The 26,378-nt window shown below is 40.5% G+C and overlaps 1 protein-coding gene across 1 annotated transcript in view; it reads left to right on the forward strand.

Annotated features, from left to right (window-relative positions):
• Window positions 1-26,378, forward strand: part of LOC309558730 (dynein axonemal heavy chain 11-like) — a gene marked incomplete at both ends in the record, with an annotated part of 1,130,439 nt that overhangs the window by 412,088 nt on the left and 691,973 nt on the right. Inside the window, 3 exons of the mRNA XM_082261779.1 lie at window positions 5,920-6,052; window positions 6,178-6,305; window positions 25,791-25,939. Of these exons, the coding sequence (XP_082117905.1) occupies window positions 5,920-6,052; window positions 6,178-6,305; window positions 25,791-25,939 (410 nt within the window). The remainder of the gene's footprint in view (window positions 1-5,919; window positions 6,053-6,177; window positions 6,306-25,790; window positions 25,940-26,378) is intronic.

Raw genomic sequence — 26,378 nt, forward strand, 5'->3', positions numbered from 1 at the left:
TGGTCTCTCATTTCCGGAGGGTTGTGCAGCGCAGGAAGAGACAAGTGACAGATTTTTCAGCAGAACTGAGCCTGCAGCTAGCAGACAAAGGAGAGAGGAAATCCCTGAAGGAGATCCCCCTGATGTCCTTATGGAGGGGGACTCTCCCTCCAAACAATAACCACCTCCCACCCGCCTCCCACCTGCCTTCCTCCATGCCAGAAGTCATCTCAAGCAAGGTTAGTGTTCTCTCTTTATACATTACTATACTGTACTAATGTGTTTCATATGTTTTGTGCTTCAAAAACCAAGAAAAAAAGGTCAGAACGGATTAACCGGATTTACATTGAACCCTATGGGAAAATGTGCCTCGGTTCACGACCAATTCGGGTCGCGACCAGAGTCAGTTCACGAATTAAGTTCGTGAACCGAGGTATCACTGTACTTTGTTTGCACTATTGCACTTGATATTTTCGCATACGGTACTATTAGTCCTTTGCATATTCACTTTATAATTACTTAGCACCTTAGTAATTTATTTGCATTCTGCACATGAACCTGAATGAATTTTTTGCCTTTATGCTTACCAATATTGATTTATATATGCACTGATAACACAAATATTCACTTTTGATTAAAACCACTGAGGCAAGCGCTGAGGCTGGCTTCTCTTTTAGAGGCCAATTTATCCACTTGTACTTAACCGCTTGCCCACCGCATACTGTAAATATACGGTGGAAAGGCAGCTCCCCTGGGCAGGATCATATATCTGTACATGATCCTGCACTTCTGGGTCTGAGGTGCACATGTGCGCTGCCAGCGACCCACTCCAGCTGTGATTGGACACAGTAGGAGCAAATCAGCAGGTCCAGTGGACGCGATGTCCACCGAGACCCGCCAATCCTTCGGGACACAGGCAGGACGGCAGTCTGCCTATGTAAACAAGGCAGATTGCTGTTCTGTGAGAAGGCAAGTTTGTGATGCTGTGTTTCTACAAAGCAGAAACACGACTCTCTGCCTTCCCATAGTAAAAGCACCCCCACACAGTTAGCAACCACTCCCTAGGCACACATTAAACCCTTTGATCTCCCCTGATGTTAACCCCTTCCCTGCCAGTGTCATTAGTACAGTGACAGTGCATATTGTTAGCACTGACCACTGTAATAATGTCACTGGTCTCCAAAAAGTGTCACCCGTGTCTAATTTGTCCGCCGCAGTGTCTCAGTCCTGCGATAAAGCCATATTGCTAGTAAAAATAAATAAATAAATAAATAAAAGCTCCATAAATCTATCCTATAGCTTGTAGACACTACAACTTTCGTGCAAACCAATGATTATACGCTTATTGGGATTTTTTTTTAACCAAAAACATGTTGAAAAATACATATTGGCCTAAATTAATGAAAACATTTGATTTGTTTCATTTTTTTATTGGATATGTTTTATAGCAGTAAGAAATATATATATATTTTTTTTTTCAAAATTGTCGATATTTTTTCGCTTATAGCAGAAAAAATAAAAACCGCAGAGGTAATCAAATACCACCAATTTATTATGGTAAAGCTATCACACAGCTGTGCAATTGTCAGTTAAAGTAATGCAGTGCCGTATTACAAAAAATCTCCTGTTCATGAATGGGGGTTAACCTTCCGGAGGTCAAGTGGTTAAAGCGCAATTTCACTTTCTCAATCAATATTGACTATTTATAATCCTTATGCTGCTTGCATTAGTAAATAGATAGAAAAGTATATCATATTTACTTTTTCAAACTTTTTTTTTTACATTTTTTTTAGTTATTTCCTGGTTTTCAGGCCTAGGCAAATGATGTCATACATTCCTGGAGTCTTCAGGAGAGGAGGAGGGGTTTTCGCAGCTAAGCACGCCCTCCTGCCTGAATACCTGAACTACTGTCAGATGGATTCCAGGAAGCTAGATGAATCATCTGCTCTTATTTAAGATGGCCCTGGCCAAAAAATACTAGGGGGTGTTTTCAAAGTTTCTAAATTTCTTAGCAAAATAAAGCATAGAGAGATGGATAAATGGGTGGGTTTGCTTTAAATATTAAAAAAAGTAGCATTTTTCATTTGTGGTGCTTAGATGCAGTGTAGTCCCACTTTAATCACAAGCCAGTGATTGCCTAGCATCTAAAAATAACCAAACTTCTGTGTAACACCTTTAAACTGAAGTGGTATATTAGCCACGGAATGCGTTTTTTTGGTGTAATAAATACAATTACGCTCATTACCAAAATTTTAACGATTCGGGCCCCTCTTAACCCCGCTAGCGGTATCCCCGAGCGTGACTCGGGGTAGGAATTTTCTGCTATTATCGGTATCCCCGAGTCAAGCTTGGGGTGAATGGCAGAGCTATGCAGGCAGCGCAGCGGAGCGTCTCTTACCTTATCCTGGCGATCCAGCGATGAGCTCTCATTGCTGTGACCGCCAGCCGAGATCTCCGCCGCTCGTCTGTCGGTAGGAGGACTTCCTAGTTCCGTTCCCTGCAGCAGCAATGCTGCATGGGAGCGGAACTAGGGAGGGAAATTTAAAAAAAAAAAAAAACCTTGCACAAAACACATAACACATTTTATATTATATATATGCATATATATATATATATATATATATATATATATATATATATATATATATATATATATATGTGTGTATATATATATATATATATATATATCTATATATATATATATATATATAATATATATACACACACACATATATATATATATATATATATATATATATACACACACATATATATATATATATATATATATATATATATAATATAGAACGCATGAATTATAATCTAATCAATAATATAATTTTATTATATATATTATATATTATATAATAAAATTATATTATTGATTTGATTATAATTCACGCGTTTGTGTTTCAAATTTATCACATCTGGGATGTCTACTAGACTCTTGTTTTGGTCAGGTTTAAGTCAGTAATTACTAAGAATTGTAGGCCTATAATACATAACGCCAAATTTCCATGAAAAGAATTGTACCGCTTTTGGTACAGAATTCCTGACAGAATCATACCGCCAGGGAGGTTAATCACTACCAAACAATACCATAGGCACTTCTGCCATGCAAGCCTTTGGTATTTTTTTTTTTGCTCTACCTTGAACATCCTGAAGTCCTCCATGAGGACCTAAGATTGGGTTTCCTGAAGCATCGAGAACGATCAACCATATCCTGCATGGAATTAAGGGTATTCTCCACAGGTGTACTCAAATGGTTGCGTTTACCATTACATTTGGTTATTCACAACCAGGGGCGGATCCAGAGTCTAGTCTCGGGAGGGGCACTGCCAGAAAATAAGTTGTTGCTTACAGAACTGTATTGCAAAAACGAACTGCACTCCTGTGATCTATAGAAGTACAGCCAAACAAGCTTTCCCCGTACTTCTCCTTTAAGTGTGTACCCAGATAAAAGTGGAAAGGGCTTAAAGGGGGGGCCATAAAACAGAATCTGTGCCTACTCCCTGTATACACTGCACACACATACCACAATCCTTGTACCACAAAATACTCCTTAGCTCTGTGCCACAGGCAACCGTTTTATAGACACATATAAACTTCAGAATGAACGATCATTTTTAAAAAATTAAATGTTTCCATCACATATGCTTTACATCACACAGAAACTGATCACTGAGCCTACCTTTAAGAAGATCTTCATTACAACCTGCAACTGTTGGTACAATAAACACCTTGGTCAGGGCTATGTAATGTACAACATACTGTGTAGAGTTCAGGGGTCAGGAGGAGTAGGTAACATACAAAACATCACAATGTACAGAGTACAGGGGCCAGGACTAATGTATAGAGTACAGGGGCCATAAGTAATGTATAGAGTACAGGGGCCATGAGTAATGTATAGAGTACAGGGGCCATGAGTAATGTATAGAGTACAGGAGCCATGAGTAATGTATAGAGTACAGGGGCCATGAGTAATGTATGGAGTATAGGGGCCAGGAGTAATGTATAGAGTACAGGGGCCATGAGTAATTTTTTTCATTCAGCCAGTTGAACAAAATAAACTGAATAAATTTCCCCTTCCACACATTCACGGTGAATAGGGAAATCCACTCTGATGTGTCTTTATATTCTGACAGCAGGATTCCCCCACTGTCAGAATACACTGATCAGCATTGCAGTCACTGGCTGCATGTGCTGACCGAATACTGCAGGACTGTTTATCAGAAGCCAGTCTATCAGACAAAACAACAGATGGAGTGCTACAGTCAGGAAAAGCCCCCTTGTTTACGTGAATGTCCCCCCTTACATCATAAATCCCCATCCTCCCTCTTTATCAGAGTCCTCCCCCTTACGTCAAAGACCCCTCCCCATTATGTCCCCAGAGTCACCCTCCCCCCTTACTCCAGGGTCTCCAGAGCCACCCCTTTACATTAGGGTCCCCTGAGCCACCCTTCCACTCATCAGGGTCCCAGAGCCTTCTCTTTATTAAATCCGGGTTTCCTGAGCCACCCCCTTACATCAGGGTCCCCAGAGAGCCCCTCCTCCTTACATCAGCATCCCCAGAGAGCCCCCCCTCACATCAAGGCCCCAGAGAGCCTACCCCTCCTTAGATCAGTGTCCCCAGAGAGCCCCCTCTCAAATCAGGGTCCCCAGAAATCCCTCCACCTTACATCAGGTTCCCCAAAGAACCCCTTTCTTACATCAGGGTCCCCAGAGAGCCCCCATCCCTACATCAGGGTCTCCAGAGAGCCCCCCTCCCTACATCATTGTCTCCAGAGAGCCCCCCTCCCCAAAGAGCCCCCCCCCCATCAGGGTCCCCAAAACTGCTCCTCTAACATTAGATTTGAGCCTTCAGGAGTTCCTTACCTTACATAAGTTCATGAAGTGAGAAGCATGGGGGAGGCAGATCATTGTCAGCAGCCAGATCCAAAGGAGGAAGTTCCACACACTAGGAGCAGAGTCAGACAAACAATGTGGTTGGTTGCTAGCAACCAACCACTGTAACTGTAGTAAACCGGGAGGTGTGGCAGCAGCCAGCCCAGGACTGCAAGAGATAGCTCCGCTCTCTGCTGAATGCAGGGGGGCGGAGTCATTAACCCCGTGGTTGGTTGCTAGACGCTGAGCGGTCCTAACAACCAACCACTGCTGGCCTGTCAGTGTAATGCAGGAGCTAGGACCGCCGCAGCGGGAGTGCGCTGCATCTATTGAAAAGGTAGCATTAGTTGGAACTGTGGCACCTATTAAAATAAGCTGTGGACTTAATATTTTCTCGGGGGGCAGTTGTCCCGTTGACACCCCCCTGGATCTGCACCTGTTTAAAACTTCATACAATGTAAGTTATATTTATTCTATTTTCCAGAACACTATTCACACTAAACAGTAGGGTCAGTTTACTATACTTAAGAGATCTCTTGCCATGCTCCTTATTTACGTTTTTTTTTTTGAATACCTCAGAGTTCTTTTCTTTTTTTCTCACCTTTGAGGACCACCACCCTTCAGACACTGTGCTGAAGGTTGGTGGCAGAGAAATCTGCCCTGACTTTTACACACTATAGGAATTCTTTATTTAGATCAGACAGGTCATGTCCATCCATAGTGAGAAATACAGACATCAAAACTTCCAACAGAAGTAATCTTACACACTACTGGAATGTCTCAAGATCAATCACTTGTCTGCAATACACTCCAGCTTCTGCTCAACAGAATCCTTTATGTACCATTTTTCTTCTGAATTCCTTTTCTACTATTTTGGTGGAGAGGAAAAACAACATATAATAGCAGAAAATCTAAAAAAGGCTCTGCAGTTCTGGGGTTACCACTGACAAAGCAAACGCAGATACCTAAACGTTTTTTTTTTTTTGTCTCTTGACAAATGAACTAAATAATTACCTCACCTCCTAATTTTTGTCATAACACATTTTTTTGTCACAGATTCTAAAGACTTTACATAGAACATATTTCAATATGAAGTTAAAACCCATTTGGCATGACATCAATCCAAAAGCTGTCACTACGGATGAGTTATTTGGTTTTCTTCATCCTTCGACCCGGGAGTGGAAAGATGGTAATTATTAGTGAGACTCGTAGTGGTCATATTACAACATAATTATTATTATATGTTTAATTAATTGTTTTTATTTTTTATTCTACTCTTTATTATTTTCTTTTATATTCATTTTCTACTCCAAGGCCTGTTTTCCTTTACAATGAGAGAACTCTTCATCAGCCCTCATGATGGCCCAAAGTGGATTGTCCTTGATGGAGATATTGATCCGATGTGGATTGAATCATTAAATACTGTAATGGATGATAACAAGGTTTGTGTCTTTTTTTAAAGAGAAAATGAGTATGCCAGTAAGTACATAAAGCTAGTAAAGCCAGTGATTACATAAAATAAAGCTTTTTCATTTATTTTGAAGTGTATGTGAACCTAAAATATTGTTTTCAATGTTTGACATTATGTCTCACTGTCCACAGATTTTTTAAGCAAACTATTTTTTGTAAATCTGTGCCAAAGTTTTTTATCCGGAGAACATGCCAGTAACAGCACTTTCTGATTCAGGCTGACAGTACTAAACCACTACCTCCCAAATAGCAACAGTGATGCCAAATAGCTCAGTTGGACATTAAGCTGCCTATCAGGTCTATGTATGCCCCCTGAATGAGCTCTTACTATCCCTGTAAAAACAGTTTCACCACCCAGCAATGGAGAGAAAAAAATAAAAGCTATCAAGGGTTCTAGCCTTCTTCTACTTTACAGAAAAAAAAAACAGTTTTTGTATACCATAACTTCTTCCAGACCAGGCCTTTTCTGGTACTTTTTGTTTACATATAACAATCATTATTTATTTTATAGAAAATGACGTAGAACCCCCAAAAATTGTATATTTTTTTTAAAGTGGTGGCCTTAGAGAATAAATTGGTGTGTTTTGCAGTTTTTTCTGTCACACGTTATTTCTGCAGCAGTTTTTCAAACGCAATTTTTTGGGAAAAAATTTACCTATTATGAATTTTAATGCAAAAAAAAAACACAATACAGAACCCATTTCTTTGTAACATATAAAACATAATGTTATGTTGAGTAAATAGATACCAAACATGTCACACGTTTACATTGCGCACACCCGTACACACCCGTACAACAACAACAAACAATGTAAATTTTACTAACCTTAGGCAATGCTTTAAAAGCCTTTACAGGTTACCACTTTAGATTTACAGAGGAGGTCTACAGCCATTGCCAAAAGTTTTGAGAATGACACAAACAATAATTTTCACAAAGTCTGCTGCTTCAGTGATTTATATCGTTTTGGCAGATGTTACTACAGTATACTGAAATATATTACAAGCATTTTATAAGTGTCAAAGGCTTTTATTGACAATTACATAAAGTTTATGCAAAGAGCCAATATTTGCAATGTTGACCCTTCTTTTTCAAGACCTCTGCAATTTGCCCTGGCATGCTGTTAATCAACTCCTGAGCCACATCCTGACTGATGGAAGTCCATTATTGTATAATCAATGCTTGGAGTTTTTTTAGAATTTGTGGGGTTTTTTTTGTTCACCTGCCTCTTGAGGATTGACCACAAGTTCTTAATGGGATTAAGGTCTGGGGAGTTATCTGGCTATGGACCCAAAATTGTGATGCTTTGTTCCCCAAGCCACATAGTTATAACTTTGGCAAGGCATCATGCTGGAAAAGGCATTGTTCATCACCAAACTGTTCTTGGATGGTTGGGTGAAGTTGCCCTCTGAGTTTCTTTTACCATTCTTTATACATGGCTGTGTTATTAGGCAAAATTGTGAGTGAGCCCAGCCCCTTGGCTGAGAAGCAACCCCACACATGAATAGTCTCAGGATGCTTCACTCTTGGCATGACACAGGACTGATGGTAATGCTCATCTTTTCTTCTCTGGACAAGGTTTTTTCCGGATGCCCCAAACAATCGGAAAGGGGATTCATCAGAGAAAAGGACTTTACCCCAGTCCTCAGCAGTCCAATCCCTGTACCTTTTGCAGAATATCATTCTGTCCCTGATGTTTTTCCTGGAGAGAAGTGGCTTCTTTACTGCTGTTCTTGACACCAGGCCATCCTCCAAAAGTCTTTGTCTCACATTGCGTGCAGATGCACTCACACTTGCCCGCTGTCATTCCTGGAGCAAGCTCTGCACCAGTGGTGCCCTGATTCCGCAGATAAATCAACTATAAGAGACAGTCCTGGTGCTTGCTGGAGTTTCTTGGGTGCCCTGAACCCTTCCTTACAAATGCAGTGGAAATTTTGTTTATGGGATTCAAAAGTTCATTTTCAAGGCAAAGAGGGACTTTGCAATAATTGTAATACATCTGATCACTCAACATTCACAACATTCTGGAGTATATGTAAATTGCCATCATAAACACTGAAGCAGCAGACTTTTTGAAAATTATTAATTGTGTCATTATGAAAACTTTTGGCCAACGGCTGTAGTGCTAGAATTACTGCCCATGATCTGACATTTGCTGTAATACCTCACATGTGTGGGAAGATATCTGTTTGCGTGCATGCAGGACCGACATGTGAGTTTGTCTTTGTGATTGAGCATGGTGGGACAAGGGCACATGATTTTGTTTTTTTTCTTAGAACTTTTATTTATTTATTTATTTATTTATTTTACTATGTTGCTTTAATTTTTTTTATCACTTTTATTGCTGTCACAAGAAATGTAAACAACCTTGTGACAGCAAAAAGCATGTGGCAGGTACTCTTTATGGAGATATCTGCGGTCTGATTGTTTTTAAATGGCGCCTTTGACATCAGGGTAAACCGGAAGTGATGTCAGGTCATCACTTCCAGGTTACCATAGCGGAGAGCTGATCAAAGCCAATCCTGGCTTTGTTCGGCTTTCCGACCAGCCGGTGGACATGCCAGCTGGTCGCTCAGGTCTCTCAGTGGGATGGGAGAACCTGAGCAAGTTTCTAGGATTGCTTTTACAAGTGAGCCAACCGCAGGCTATAAAAAACTGTACTGGGGTGATGCCTGCAGCTGCATAATCCCATTATAACCACCCGAAGCCTAGCACCTTACGAGTATGTCATTGGGCCAGAAGTGATAACTTCACCTATCCTTTTCTATCATTAACCTTAACCACAAAAAACAAAGGGTGGAGGTGTCCTTAAAAATCTTGTAACAAAACATAAGTCTTATATATATATATATATATATATATATATATATAAGGGTTTTTTTTTAACTCTGTGTATGTTGGATATGCTTTTTTTCTAATAAAAAAAAATAGAATCTATCACCATATTAAATGTACTTCTTTTCTTGTATTCTTGTAATATTAGTTCAAGACACTTTTACTTGGCATGCATTGAAACTGACCTTGACATTTGTCTTGCCAAACTGCAATCCCTGCATAATGAAGTCTACTGAATTCATTTGTCTACAACTGTTTAGAATTATTATTGAAGGTATAATATAACTTTTTGGACAAAACAGGAGTTCACCTATAGGGATAAGTGAATATGTACTGTTCATTTGAGGGGGGGTTTATTGAATTCTGTACGAAATTCTTGAAACCAAAACAAGCAGCGAACCCCACTATGAGGAAAAAATCATGCTGCTAAATGATGTCCATTTTTAAAGCTAACAGGCAAGCTATTGTAAAAAAGGACATGGTAAGCTTGGCACAGCCATGTGGGACATTTAACAAATAAATAAATAAATAAATAAATACTGTACATCAAGGAGAAGATCCTTTCAATGTGACTTTGAGGACATCATGGAAAAAATACCAATCCTTTAAATTTAAATTTACATTTAGTTTGGTCTAAATACAGTGGCAGAATTCCAATCTGATTCATTTCAACTTGAAAAAAAAAAGGCTTTTTAGATAGTTTTGGCTGTGACACCTGATTGTATATCAATTGGCAATTTGCCTGAATTTAAAGTGATACTAAACACACAATTTCTTATTGTTTAATTAACATTGTCCCTTCACTTTCTGTATATGAATGATGGCACTCTAACTAATTTTATTAGAAAAGTCTAAGTATCTTCTTTCCTAATCGATATACAGCTGTCACATGACTCAGCTCTCTTTCAGCCTGTCTGCAGGGAAACATAAGCATGGGGAGCTTCTGGTCCTCTGCTGCTGGTCACATGTAAAAAAAAACAGCCTTTGAAATACAAAGTAACAATAAATTGTTTGAAATTATCATACAAATAAAATACTATTTTTGACAATACCATGGTGTAGATGGATTTCTGCCTATCACAATCTGTGTAACTCCCCTCCAGACTGTGTCTATTGTGTGTATGTGCTTAGAATTAGAGGAAGGTGGCACCTCCATCAATCTACATGTAATATCCCACATCCATTGTGTTTAGTTGTTTAGTGGGCATGGAGGAGGAGGAGGGAGGGGAATGTCATTTACCCAGAATGTATACACCCACATGTGTGACTCTAAAGTCACACGATCTGCTCAGATGTGATCAGGGAAGGATTGTTTACTCTTAAAAAATAAAGCTGACTTCCTCAACTCTATAAAAACTGACAATGGTAAAGCTTTTTAATAGTATAAGTAATGAGCTTCTTTTTTCACAATACCCCAATGCATTGGTCTAAACGTTTAAAAATGTCTAAGCAGTATATACAAAAACACCTAAAATCCAAAACCCCGAATCCTCAACCCCACTCCCCCTCCCAGCAATTTATGCCCAATTAGTCCCAACATTTTTAAATTATTGACTTGAGGTATGTGTTTGGTAGAAATGACTTGACTTTAGGATTGTATGTAAGTACCTATAATAGGCAGCAAAAAGAGCTCTGTAGTGTGGGCCCTTTTTAAAGTAGTGTGGACCATTGTGGTCTGCAGTCTCTACCTTCAGGGTATCAGACGTAGTAAAAGTACCAATCCTTTATGTAGCACTGCCCCCTTGAGGACTGCCAGATTTTACACTCACGGGTCCCCCTGAGTCATCATTAGCAATCTTGACATGCACAGTCGCTCACTTTCATCTTTGGCTCATCCAAAAATCAGTCCAGGGGTATGTAATTGTTTTTTGAATTTTAATATAAATTAGGGTTGGGAGAAGGGGACAGTGGGATACTTCAAATTAACTATTCACAATACTGGAGCACTTCTATCTATTGGTCCACCCAGGCTGTTTATCCACCTTGCCACTGAGGTGAATTTAGATTTAAGCCTCTTTCCTAAGACAACTTGATGAACTAAGGTTATCGTCAGGACACTCTCCTCAGTACCCTCTTTCTTGACTGCTAACACCTGTCCACTGACTATCCTACTCTTGGGGTGGCCCCCCTCAGGTCAGGACCCTCAACATGAGCCCCTGTACTCACAATATGGTTTTTCTAGGGTCTCCAGTGTCTCTCTCTCCATTCCTCTGGCCCTCAGTACGACCCTCCTGAGGCCACGTGCCACTACTACAGAGGAGGAGGAAGCTGCCACCATCCCCCAGGTCTCTGCTCTCCAGCCAAAGACCCCAAAGCACATATGCTCCAGGCTTTTATACAGTATCCCAGAATGCACCAAGGCGACCTGCCCCTGCCAATCACCAGGACTGTACCAAAGCCTATGCATCCATTTGTCAGGTTTCCTCCCACTGTCCAACATGCCTCCCTATTGGATCAATGTGGAACTAGACATATTGAATTGCATACTGAGCACAATGAGCATACCTCAATAACAGATCCTGCTCTTCCTGTAAGCAGAGAGCAATATACTGTAGATTTGGTTGCTGCTCCTCTGATAGGCAGACAGAGCCAAAAACTATACCCTTCCACCAGCACCTACCTAGAAGGGTGCTACATTTACATACCACATGCATGAGAAAAGGCATAACTTTACAACACAAATCTCTGGGGGGAGCAGCAAATCAGCAACAAAACACACACTCCTTCTCCTCCTCCTCATTTATCACTTTGCACTTTCCCCTCACCGCCACAACACTCTTCGGCTGCATCAATTTGAGCCTCTGCAGCATGCTCCTATGCTTACCCTGCAAGCTCCAGCAGCATCTTTCTGAAAGCAAGTGTCTCTTCTGCAGCTGCTGGAATGGAAGAAGATGTCCCAAAACCACCCCTTGCCCAGCATCTTGTGACAATGTGGCGAAATAGCTGCTTCACTTTCAGCCTTTTTCAATGTAATCAGCCACCATTATTTTCCCTGGAAGGCCATTTCTGATTTCCACCTGCAATTTATCTGTGGTGATGGGCCACGCTGTCAGTGGTAGGATACACATGACCATGCAAATGCGGATTAGTAGGTAAGGAAAGGGAAGCTACAAACTCTTCATATCTGTACAGTGTACACTGCCTGCCAGCCTCCTCATCCTTGACAACCTTACACACTGCGACAGGGTGAGGACTAGCAATACAATCCTTCTTGTGTTCCTACAGGAGCATACACTCTGTGGCCTGATAGGTCAGTCACTGGGGGCAAAGCAGCAGGAGGAAGAGGAGGACTTGCTGCTGTGTCAGGATGACCTACTGAGGGATATGTAGCAGCAGTTCAAAGAAGATAATAGGTAGTAGGAGGGTTGGAGTGTTGACAGTGAGGAGAAGGAGGAAGTGGGGGGGGGGAAACTTAGGGTCATCTGTGGTGGGTAATTTGTGGTGAATGGGATCTTTCATGGTCAAAGGCCTGCTCAAGGACCCTAAGTTCCAGGTCATCAAAGAGAGAAATTACTATTGGGTGGTCAGTCTACCAGACCTAGGGTAAAATGGCCAATCTACTGTTACCATCGCAATGCTAAGAAAAGGGCTGTGTAGGAACCTCTTTGCCACATTTCCTGATGACGACCCCTTCTGATAACCCTCTGATGACCAATGTGCTGCCCATGCTTTGAACTGAAAAAAGAATAGCAGTGATGGCAGCAGCTGCATTATTGCCACTTTTCAGTTTTTCAAACCACATTGACTAGGCCCAGCTATAGGCAGCACTCACAGGCAACTCCTTAGCCATAAAAGAAAAAAAGAAGAAATACCTCATCAATGAGAAAGAAGCCAGATAATTAATACCTAATACATGTAGAACTCCTATCCTATATACACTCCTGAAGATTCACAAAGATAGCATCAACCCTCCTGGAAGACCAATTGTGAACAGCATTAATTCGATTGGGTCAAGATTGGGAGAATACATTGACTGGTTCTTACAACTAGTTGTACAAACAAATAAAGCATATCTCAAAGACACCAAAGATTTACTGGAACAACTTAATGAAGTACAAATCAATACTAAGGACTTTATATTAGCCACAGCAGATGTTGCGAGCCTCTACACAATTATCAACCACGAAGAAGCACTATCAGCCACCAAATAGGCCCTTCGAGACAGGAGTCATCTCAAACATAAACAAAGGAAATTCATATTGAAATGCCTCAAATTCAGTCTTGAACACAATTATTTTTGGTTCAAGTCAGAATACTATAAACAACTACAAGGCGTAGCGATGGGCGCCAAATTTGTGCCTAGCGTGGCAAATTTGTACATGGCGAATTGGGAAGAATACACCATATATAAGAATAAACCAGAACAACTTCTCATGTACAAGAGCTTCATAGATGATATTGTTATTTTATGGACAGGGAGTAAAGAGAGCCTACTAGAATATGTAAAAGCACTATCACATAATGACAAAAACATTGTTCTTTCTTGGGATATAAGTGAAGAAGCCATTACATTTCTAGAGTTAGAAATTAGGCGAGAAGGCAATTCACTTAAAAAAAAGACCTTTTTTAAACCAGTAGACAAAAACAGCTATTTACCGATGAACAGCTGTCATTATAAGCCTGGTTGATCAATATTCCTAAAGGTCAATTAATGAGAATTAGGCGGAACTGTACAGATACAAATGATTATAAAGAACAAGCCGAAATTCTAGGAAATCGTTTTATAGAGAAAGGTTATAAAGACGTATTCATAAAAGATAAAATAAGAAAAGTAGGTAATATTGATAGAGATCTATTGCTATTCTATTCTATTTGTGTAAAAGAACATTTTTAAATAAGAAGAAAAAGGAAGAATTTAAATCAACTAAGACTGGAAATAACTACAAAATTAAAGACTTTATATCCTGTAAAACAGAAGGAGTCGTCTATGTTTTAGAATGTCCATGCCACATCCAGTATGTGGGTAGGACAAAAAGACCCCTCTGGATACTGCTACGAGAACATATACAAAATATACAAAAAGGATATCCTAAACATAGTGTATCCAAACTCTACGCAGAAGTACACCAAAAAGATCCCTCATCTCTCCTATTTTGGGGTATTGAAAAATATAAACCCCATTGGAGAGGGAGTAACAAAATTAAAACATTAAGACAAGCTGAATCCCGCTGGATATTCGAACTACAGACACTCACGCCATCAGGATTGAATATAGAATTAGATTTAAATTGTTTTATTTCAGACTATTAAATTTCCTTTTTATATATACATTTATACAGTTTACATTTACATTATGATCTGATTTTACTGTTTTATTAGGAATTTTTAGACATTTTTTCTACATGTTCTTCTAATCATGATCTGCCATTTTACTCCTCCCTTTCACATATTTACATCGTACCAATTTTTTACAACACCTTTTCTGCTATAATACCTTTTCACACATATATATTGTTATATCTATTCCTCCCAATACATGATACACGTTTTTATGATCTGCCATTTTACTCCTCCCTTTATATTGAGGCTTCCTCGTGTTATGTACTTTTTCACCGTTATTATGTAATTTATGGCCATATTGTCATTTATTATTGGATGTATCCTGCCCACCTCATGTTTTGAACTCATACTATTTTATTCACATATATTTATATATCAACAATTTTTTTTATATTTTTATATATTTTTTTATATACTTTTGATTTTTTGATGATATATATTAATTTTAATAATATTTTGTTCATATATATCTTTTCAAAATTTTTTACCTATTTTGGTAATTTTATTTATCTACAGTTGTTTTTAAACATTTTTTTCATATTAAGGATAATAAATGTTTTTCTTTTTAAGAATATTTTCAGAGAAATATATTGTCCACATCACATCTTATCTTGTGTTATGATATCATTTCACAAGTTTTGTTATTGCCAGCCAAGTATGGGTTAACTGCATAAGGCAAAAAAGGGGGGGGGGGGGTAGGGGAATGGCGCTGCCTAGTGGCAAGAGGTATATATAAAATGTGGAGTGCCAGATGGATGTGGCAATAAATATGTAGGTAAAATCTGAGAATCCAATGACAAGGTGTAAAAGAAGTGATGTAAAAACTATAAATATGAATGTGTAAAAAAAGAAAATATAAAAATGTGTCAATAGGTCAAAGTACCATGTGCATAAATTACCCTATAAGGTGACATGTGCATGTATAACCATAAATATAAAATCCAAAAGGTATAAATAAATCAATATCTAAACATGTATGTATAAATAAATAAATGAATGCCAATGAACCAGAATAACATGTGCATAAGTGACCACGAGTGATATGAGGTCCAAAATATACAATGATGCAATATAAATATCATAAACTCAAAGTGACTTGTGCGTGAATAACCAAGGTTAATGTGCACCAACATAAACTAGTGACAAGTAAATAAATAGCAAAGGCGTGATAGTGTATCCAAAGGATATTAAATGGATATTAAAATAAATATTAAATGGTGATAGAGTGACTGGAAACGTCTAAAAAGTAATCGATAAGCAGGTGACAATCTTTGTGTAAAATATACACAATGAGTGACCCCCTGGTGGGCGGTGAGGTGCTCCGTGACCCCTCTAGTAAGTGGCGCACTCACCAGAAATACCCACCCCACACAGGGGTATAGAGCGGGTATATGTAGTATTCCGGTAGGTGGGTCCTGGTTTCCTCTACAGGTCCTAGGTTGGACGTCTAGGAGGGTCCCTGGTAGGTCCCGGGTTAGAGGGTTCCTGGGGGAAGGTGGTTGGGATCTAATGGAGTCCTGGCGGTATGGGATGTACGTGCGCCACTTACTAGAGGGGTCACGGAGCACCTCACCACCCACCACGGGGTCACTCATTGTGTATATTTTACACGAAGATTGTCACCTGCTTATCAATTACATTTGGACGTTTCCAGTCACTCTATCACCATTTAATATTTATTTATTATTTATCACTTCAACATCCAATATTGGAGTTATCCTTTGGATACACTATCACGCCTTTGCTATTTATTTACTTGTCACTAGTTTATGTTGGTCCGTTCCCATCCGATTTCCCCATAGAGATGCATGGGGAACTGACAGCTGTGTCTCCGCAGTGGCTCGATCCCCCGCTGAGAAAAACAGAGTCCGTCCGACGGACGGATAGTGTGAAAGGGGCCTTAGGCCCCTTTCCCACAGGCGGACCGTTCAGATGCGCCTGTTCGTTATTTTGGCGGATCTGAACGGTCCCCCTATGCATTCCTATGGGGCATCGGATGTCATCGGAGACATGTCCGCTGACATCTGATCTGATCCGATACGTCAAATCTGGACGGATGGAAACCCTATTTTCCATCCGTCCAGCGGATCGGATGGAATCGGATGAGAACGGACACACAGTGCGGAGACACAGCTGTCATCCTCCTGCATAGCTGGGGATCGGTGGATCGATCCCCAGCTGAGAAAAGCGGAGTCCGTTTGACGGACTACAAGTGTGAAAGAGCCCTTAGACTTGCAGGTGTAGCTAGATGAAGGAAAACTTCAAACAAAATGAAAACTACAACATTGCATGATAACAACTTTTCACATGAACTTCAGTTGTCTTAAATCAATTAAAAAATGTTACAAGTGATAAACATAGTAAAAACTCCAATAAAGAAAGCAGATATACAGTATATTGTAAACATTCAGGAAAATGTGCAAAAAAGTACTGAAAAATCAAAAAACCAGGCTGTTGAAATAGAAATAATTGGCTACTAGAACAAGTACTAAAAAAGTAAGTGCTTAAACACACTAGAAGACCAAGCTGCTGAAATAAAAACAAAAAAAAAAACGAATTGGCTCTTAAAATCAGTGCAAAAACAAAAAACAAAAAAAAAAACATAAGAGACCAAGCTGCTGAAATAAAACCATTTAACTACTGAAATGATGAGTATTAAAAAACAAAGACTCAACTGCTGAAATATAAGTAAATGGTTACTGAAATAAATGAAAAAGATGCTAAAGAGAACTAAGAAGCCAAATTGCTGTGATAAGACGAAATTTATAAGTATTTGCAAAGCACTAAGAAACCAATGAATTAGCTACTAATGTAAATTTAAAAAAAAAAAAACTAAATAAAACCAAGCCACTAAAATTACTGTATGGCAGCTCCTTTTAAACTAACCTGGTGCAAGCCCAATTTTACCAAACAATGCTTAAGGGTAAAGCTATAATATTTTAGATAAATTGGGCGAATGGGATACAGCAGGGGGTTGCGATGAATCGTGGGTGAATGCCTGTGGTGTTTAGGTGCACAATGTTTATACATTTTTTTTTCAATAGATGCAGCGAGGTTCTGCACAAAAAGACAGTTATTGAATGGACTGTTAGCAACAACTACCCGATGGGCTCTAATCACCCCAAGCTAAAAATTATAATATAAAAATTAACCACCGAAGGATAAAAGTTATTATCTAAAAATAGGAAAAGCAAATCAGAGGCATAACTAGGGTCTCCAGTGGGAGCTGTATCGGCGCCCCCCCCATGACCATGCCAACCTCCCCCCTTCCTCAATATTTCCCCCCCTTGCCATCTCCCCCCTTCCTCAATATCTCCAGCCCCCTTGCCAACTTCCCCCCCTTACTCAATATACCCTCCCACCCTTCCTGAAATCTACCTACCTATGCAATCCTCGTCCCAAGCAGCACTCACAGAGTCAGCTGTCCAATAAATGGCTATCCTTACTTGCCTCCCTCCCTGCTGTTTTACCTGTCATGGTAGGGGAGTGGAGGGGGGCGTCTGATGTCTGGCGTGCTGTCTGTGTCATGCTAAAAGCCGGATAGTCACGTGACACCCGGCGCTCCTACACAGACCGCGAGGGGGAGGTGCTCCTCCTGTGTACTGTGCAGGGCTGGTGCAAGGATTTTTGACACCCTAGGTCAAACCTCATTTTGCCACCCCCCTTCCCCCCAATTGCCCCGCCCCTGACTCCACTACCTTTGCTCTGCCCATGTATACAGTGGAGACTACACAGACCTACCTGGTTCCAACTTTCACCTACCTAACCACTACACTGGCCTACCTAGACACAACACTGACCTACCTAGCCACTACACTGACCTATCTAACCATTACACTGACCACTACACTGACCTACCTAACCACTACACGACCTACCTAGCCACTACACTGACCTATCTAACCATTACACTGACCACTACAATGACCTACCTAACCACTACACTGACCTGCCTAACCACTACTGTAACCACTACACTGACCTGCCTAACCACTACTGTAACCACTACACTGACCTGCCTAACCACTACTCTAACCACTACACTGACCTGCCTAACCACTTCTCTAAGCACTACACTGAGCACCCTAACCACTACTCTGACCTATCTAACTACTACAATAACCAACCTAACCACTAGACTAACCTATCTAACCACTACACTGGCCAATACACTAACCTATCTAACCACTACACTGACCTATCTAACCACTACACTAACCACTACACTAACCTATCTAACAACTACACTGACCTATCTAACCACTACACTAACCTATCTAACCACTACACTGACCTATCTAACCACTACACTGACATATATAACCACTACACTAACCTATCTAACCGCTACATTAACCTACCTAACCACTACACTAACCACTACACTAACCTACCTAACCACTACACTAACCACTACACTGACCTACCTAACCACTACACTGACCTGCCTAACCACTACAATAACCACTACACTAACCTACCTAACCACTACACTGACCCACCTAACCACTACACTGACCACTACACTGAGCACTACACTGACCACTACACTGACCACTACATTAACCTACCTAACCACTACACTAACCACTACACTAACCTACCTAACCACTACACTGAGCACCCTAACCACTACACTGACCTACCTAACCAACACTGAGCACCCTAACCACTACACTGACCACCCTAACCACTACACTAACCACTACACTGACCTACCTAATCACTACACTGACCTACCTAACCACTAAACTAACCACTACAGTGACCTGCCTAACCACTACACTAACCACTACAGTGACCTACCTAACCACTACACTGGCCACTACAGTGACCTACCTAACCCCTACACTGACCACACTAACCACTACACTGACCTGCCTAACCACTACACTAACCACTACAGTGACCTACCTAACCACTACACTGACCACCCTAACCACTACACTAACAACTAAAGTGACCTACCTAACTATACAGACCTTACACACAACATTCCCCCTCCCTTTCCCAGTACAATGCACTTCAATGGATCCTCCTTACCTGTCCATGGCTTCCAGGCTCCATCTTCGGGCTCCTCCAGCCACCCAGCCGCTCCTCAGTATCCCCCGCTGGTCCACCAACAGGGGCAGCCGCTGTATCTTCAGTGCACTCCACCATCCATGGTATCGGCACCATGTACCACACCGCCCCTCCCCTTCCGCCCCCTTCTCTGCACTTGAGGGTTCCCGGGCAGTGGGAGGACTAATAGGCTGCTGCGGAGGAGTGGACCTTATAGGAGGGGAAGCCAATAGGACACTGCAGCACAGCACACTTGGGCCGCCGCGTAGAGGTAGTGTGAGTGGCGCCGCCGCGCTGGTCTGTAGGTAGCGCCGGCCCTGGTACTACTCTATCAGGGAACCGCACACTGCCTGGGGGCGCAGACTGAGCACCGGGCGGGGAGCAAATATCACTGTTAACACTGCCAATTTAGTTTTGCGCCCCCCTCGGCCTGTGCCCCTGGCGGGCACCGGTCTCGCCATCCCCATGGTACGCCCCTGAAGCAAATTAATCTAAAAACTCAGACTGCAAGTAAAAGAAAAAAGTAGCTGTGGTGTTGTCAATTTAAAGAGCCAGCCGAGCTAGCTATTGATTAGTTGTTAGAGACAGTTATTGGTCATACAGACAGGTAAGTAACTTTAATGCAGGAGAGACATAGTATGCCTCTTCTGCACTGCAACTATTTTTCTTTTTTTAAAGCTAAGTGGATTTAGTTCCACTTTAACATGATATCAGTTGAAAAGTCTGAAAAGCTTTCACGAAAATACCAGCTGTTGATACTGCTGTAAGGTTCCATGTTAGGCTTTGTTTGGGCTGACAATGTTCTGCCCCTGTTTACTACACTCTCCTGTCTATAAATCACCCTGTCACATGCTTTTCCAAAGGAAACCATAGGTTGCTGTGCTGATGCATATTGCCCAGGCATATACCACTGTTGTTATCATTTTAAAAAGGCATGTGAAAGAAAAATTGGAGCCAGCCACAATTAGAAAATATACCATGTGTCTAAAACACATGCAACTTGTATATGTGGACAAGGACAGGCTGTAAGGAGGTTGCAGGAGATCACCAGCATTAGGTGTAAGATACACAGCATTTTGCCACCTACATTAAATGTTCACACCTACTTTACCTGACCTGCCAGTGCTTACAAACCCTACGCTGATCTCACCCAATGCAGTTTGTCAGCAGCATTTCCTATGCTTTTCCAGCTAAAGCACATTATCAATATGACTACCGTGACCTCACTTTTTTAAAGTTAGGGGGCTGGCTTATCAAAAAATTCTGGATGGGCCCTCTGCACACTGCTATACACCCTTTCCAGCAAACTATACACCCTTTCCAGCAAACTGTGGAATGAAAAACTGGGATTTTTAGTTCACACATATTCCATTACTGTAGTAAAATTTGATTATACCCCATCCTGTTTAGCTCGTTATTTTTTCTTATGTATGCTCCCATGTTGGCGTCAGGAAAATTGAAAATTGTATTAAATACTTACAGTAATTTTCCTTTCCTGACGCCAATACATGGCAGCATACAAACCCTCCCTCTGATCTTTGTGCTTTATACGAAGAATGGGGAAGGTTGCTCGCAGTCAGACTTTTATAGATTTAAAAAGGTCCTGTGGGTGGATATAGGGAGCGGAGCTATATCATATGTATGCTGCCATGTATTGGCGTCAGGAAATGAAAATTACTGTAAGTATTTGATAAAATTTTTCATTTTTGGCCAGTCCTACACTGCTTTGCCATTGCAACTGCTACTGCTACAATGGACACAAGGTGGGGGATTTCTCTAGCTTACCAAAAAGCCCCCATTTTCACCCTTCTAAGCTAAGTCACCTAAGTTAAAAGACTAAGAGAGTATAATGGTTACAAAGAACTCAGTCTGGCAAATTCTCAGATTAACTCACTGGGACTGCAAATTTCAAAAACACAGGATATGCCCTAAACCCATGATGGCAGTAAAAATGAAACCTCATCCCTTTTCAACTAAAAAAAATAAAAATAAAGGTAATGGAAAGTGTAAAACTGTTTTCTATGTTAACCGACCATGTTTGTCATGTTTCTGTGCTAGGAAAATGACAAATGGAACCTGATATAAGTAACACGCGCTCTTACAATCAAAAACATCAATAAGTCTCTATCTTATGACCCATTTACACATATTATGTATTGCAGTGTTCTTTGATGCATTTTCTCCTATATTTAGCATGCATTTTCTTTGTGAAATAAGGGAAGGGTCACGTGGGGACTTCCTGGCAGCTATGTCTATTAAAATTTTACTGCATATAAAATGCATGTACGGTGTGTTTAATATGTTATTCGAGTCACCCTTTTGCAGGGGCATAACTAGAATTGTGAAAGACCTAGCACCATTGGGCACACCCAAAGTAATGATGCAACATACATAGCATGCTGTGGCTAAGGGTGGGTGTGATCTAATTGTGCGCACAGTGGAAGAGACAAAAAAGAGGTTTGGTGTTGATGGTCAGGGAGGAAAAGTAACCAGTATCAATAGTCAGCTGGAAGAAACATTGCCTGGCATTGGTGGTTAAGGGGAATGAAAAATACTTGGCATCTGGAAAATGTTCACAGAGCTTCACTTTTTTCACATTTTGTTATGTTACAGCCTTATTCCAAAATTGATTAAATTAATTATTTTCCTCAAAATTCTACAAACAAAAAACCCATAATGACAATGTGAAAGAAGTGTTTTTTAAATATTTGCTAATTGATTAAAAATAAAAAATGAAAAAATCAATGAGTACATAAGTATTCACAGTCTTTGCCGTGACGCTCAAAATTGAGCTCAGGTGCATCCTGTTTCCACTATTTATCCTTGAGATGTTTCAACAACTTGATTGGAGTCAACCTGTGGTAAATTCAGTTGTTTGGACATGATTTGGAAAGGGACACATTTGTATATATAAGGTCCCACAATTAACAGGGCATGTCAGAGCACAAGCCAAGCCATGAAGTCCAAGGAATTGTCTGTAGACCTCCTAGACAGGATTGTAACGAGGCACAGATCTGGGGAAGGTACAGAAAAATTTCTGCAGCATTGAAGGTCCCAATGAGCACAAAAGTCTCCATTGTTTGTAAATGAAAGTAGTTTGGAACCACCAGCACTCTTCCTAGAAATGTCCGCCCAGCCAAATTGAGCGATCAGGGGAGAAGGGCTTTAGTCAGGAAGGTGAAGCTGATGGTCACTCTGACAGAGCTTCAACATTGGAGAGAGGAGAACCTTCCAGAAAAAGAAAACATCTCTGAAGCACTCCACCAATCAGTCCTGTATGGTAGAGTGGCTAGACCGAAGCAACTCCTCAGTAACAGGCACATGACAGCCCTCCTGGAGTTTGCCAAAAGGCACCTGAAGGGCTCTCAGACCATGAGAAACAAAACTCTCTAGACTGATGAATCAAAGATTGAACTTTTCTGGCCTGAATGGCAAGCATCGTGTCTAGAGGTAACCAGGAAATGCTCATCACCTGACCAATACATCTCTACAGTGAAGAATAGTGGTGGCAGCATCATGCTGTGGGGCCATTTTTCAGCAGCAGGAACTGGAAGACTAGTCAGGATCGAGGGAAAGATGAATGCAGCAATGCACATAGACATCCTTGATGAAAACCTGCTCCAGAGCGCTCTGGACCTCAGACTGGTGGCAAAGGTTTACCTTCCAACAGGACAATAACCCTATGCACACAGCCAAGATAACAAAGGAGTGGCTACGGGACAACATTGTGAATGTCTTTGAGTGGACCAATTGGAGCCCAGACTTGAACCCAATTGAATGTCATTGGAGAGATGTGAAAATGACTGTGCATCGACGCTCCCCATCCAACCTGATGGAGCTTGAGAGGTCCTGCAAAGAAGAATGGGGGAAACTACCCAAAAATAGGCGTGCCAACCTTGTAGAATCATACTCAAAAAGACTTTAGGCTGTAGTTGGTGCCAAAGGTGCTTTAAAAAAGTATTCAGCAAAGGCTGTGAATACTTATGTACATGGGATTTTTTTTTTGTTTTTTATTTTTAATAAATTTGCAAAGATTTCAAACAAACTTCTTTCACATTGTCATTATGGGGTATTGGTTGTAGAATTTTGAGAAAAATAATTAATTTAATCCATTGTGGAATAAGGCTGTAACATAACAAAAGTGGAAAAATTGAAGTGCCGTAAATACTTTCCGGACGCACTGTATATTGCAGTCATTGTCAGTGGGACTATACATTGGTGGTCAATGCCTGTGCCCCCCTTATGTTGGTGGTCAGTACCCATGCCCCCTTATATTGATGATCAGTGTCTGTGCCTCCTCACATTGGTGGTCAGTGTCTGTGCCCCTTTCTTTAGGTGGTCAATGTCTGTGCTCCCTTACATTAGCGGTCAATGTCTATGCCTCTATACATTGGTGACCATTGTGGCGCCCACCTTATATCGGTGGTCAGTGTAGAGGTGAGCCCTTATTATGGTGGTTAGTGTTTGTGTTCCCCTTACATTGGTGGTCATTGTACCCCAATAATTGTGGGAGTCAGTTTCCCTCCAATTCAATAATGGTTAGTGTGCCCCAAGCCTAACTCTCTCTCTCTCTATTTTCTGGTATGCTGATTTGAAAACTTATTTCCCAAAATGTCTCTGAAGTGCATATATAAATATATAAAGCCCCTGGCAGGTGGTTAACAAGGAACATAGAGTATAATAGGGTATAGGGCACACAGTCTGACCACAAGTATACATGTCATAGGGTTCAAACAATAATTTACTTTGTGCCCTTTAAGAGACCTTTATATTACATATTTCTGTGCAGAAGAAAAACTCACATGACACTAAAGACTGATTCACACCTATGCATTTTTAGTACTTTTTGCATTTTACAGATTTGCACTACAGAACATGTTCCATAGGAAACCATGTTGAATGGACTTAGTACATTTCTGCAAAAAGCACAAAAAATGCATAGGTGTGAATTGCGGCCTAACATTGTGGTGTAAACATGACACCTAGAAAATCTTTGTGTCCTTGCAGAGACCTGCATTAGAAAAATGCATGTCTGCACGTGGTGTGAACAAGCTCTGATTATTCTATGCAAGTCATATCTATGTGTTTTTAAATTTAGTTTTCATACCCATATGGTGTGAAGGAGGACAATAAATAATTTTGAAAAACACCCTACTAACATTTCTAACTGTGGCCATGAGCAAAAGGCAGATAATTCATGTAGAATTTAATTCCTGGAATCCCTCTGCCCTTAGCCAGGCATGCAGGCAGATGAGTGTGCTTAGCTGAGAAAGCCCCTCCTCCCTTCCTCCAGATGAAAGAAATAAAATGCCCATGGAGACTCCTTGGATGTATGACATAATTTTGGCCTAAGCCAGAAACCAGAAAGCTACTGATAAAATGTAAAATTCAAACAAGAAAATATAATATGTATATGTGATATTTATATAATATACTTTTATATCTATTTACTAATGCTAGCAGCATAAGGATTAGAAATATTAATGTTGAATGAGAGAGTTTAGTTCTGCTTGTTCCCCTTGCCAGCCTGTATCTACATACATTTCACCAGTTGCAAGTTATATACAATTTTTTTGCTTATGGTCTTCCTTCTGTGCATGTTTAAATGGTTATTTTAGTAATGCTTTTTCTTGTGTTTATTAAAGCTGAGCTCCACTTTGGCATGTCAATTGATATAGCAGCATTCGTACGAAAATATTATTTCAAAATCATATTTTTCAATAGCTTACATTTAGCTACATACATTTAACAGTGGAAATTATTGAGCCGAGTAGGCCAAACAAGGCAGAGGCAGGTTAATCCATATTACTGTTTAATTTCAGCTCAGCACAAATTCCCATAATTCCCTAAGGATTGAGTTATTCTAATGTACATTTTATTAGAACTGTCCTATTCTGCAGTATTTTACCTGCTTTGTAAGTAGTTATTATTAGACCATTAGACCATTATGACTAAGGCCTGCATAGCCCAAAATGGGTCAACATGTTTGTTCCTGGAATTTTTACCCCTTCATCATATTTTGAATAAAGAAGATTGGTTTGTACATTTTCAGTTTGTTGGCTTTTCTTGATTATTTTCTATGTGAGTGCCTTGCAAAGGCTTAAAGCAGGGCACCTGTATGGGACTTTTACTCATCTTACAAGTTATACAGGGTGATAGTCCTGTCATCTTTGATATTGTTTACCTGCTTTGTGCCGATAAACATTTTAACCTTGAAATTTACTCATCTTCTCTTGATGAATTTGCCGTCACTTTCTTCCTTGTGTTTTTTTTTTGCCTATAGGTCTTGACATTGGCCAGCAATGAACGAATCTCATTGACACCTTCTATGAGGCTGTTGTTTGAAATAAGTCACCTGCGAGCAGCTACACCCGCCACTGTTTCGAGAGCTGGAATCCTTTATGTGAACACACAGGACCTGGGTTGGAGTCCGTGAGTATGGAATCTATGAGAATATTAGGATTTAAAGCTGAACTCCAGGCAAAAAGTAAAACACACTGTTGAGATATGCTCTGCAGCCAGTCTTGTGATCCAGACACGATGCAAGCCAGCAAACGCAAATCTGGGACCTCCAAGAAAATTATGGCTCTACAGCAGTATACAGACACACCCTCAACTTGCTTATTAGATAATGAAAGAGCAGTAGCACAGTGAAGAGGCCACCTCTCTGCTCAGTCTGCTCTCTCCTTCTGTCATTATACTCACTGACAGCACATGCAGCAGAGCCTATTTGGCTGCTGTTTCTAGTGCTTACTCGTCCCCATCCTTGCCAATTTGAGTCCTGTTTTACAGGAGATGACATGAGTCTGGTATTAAGGTACTTATACTAGTCACATTTTCAAATATTTTTTTTAAATAAATGTACAGTATA

This window comes from Pelophylax lessonae, assembly GCF_965119305.1.
Source record: "Pelophylax lessonae genome assembly, chromosome: 6".
NCBI classification, from domain to species: Eukaryota; Metazoa; Chordata; class Amphibia; order Anura; family Ranidae; genus Pelophylax; species Pelophylax lessonae.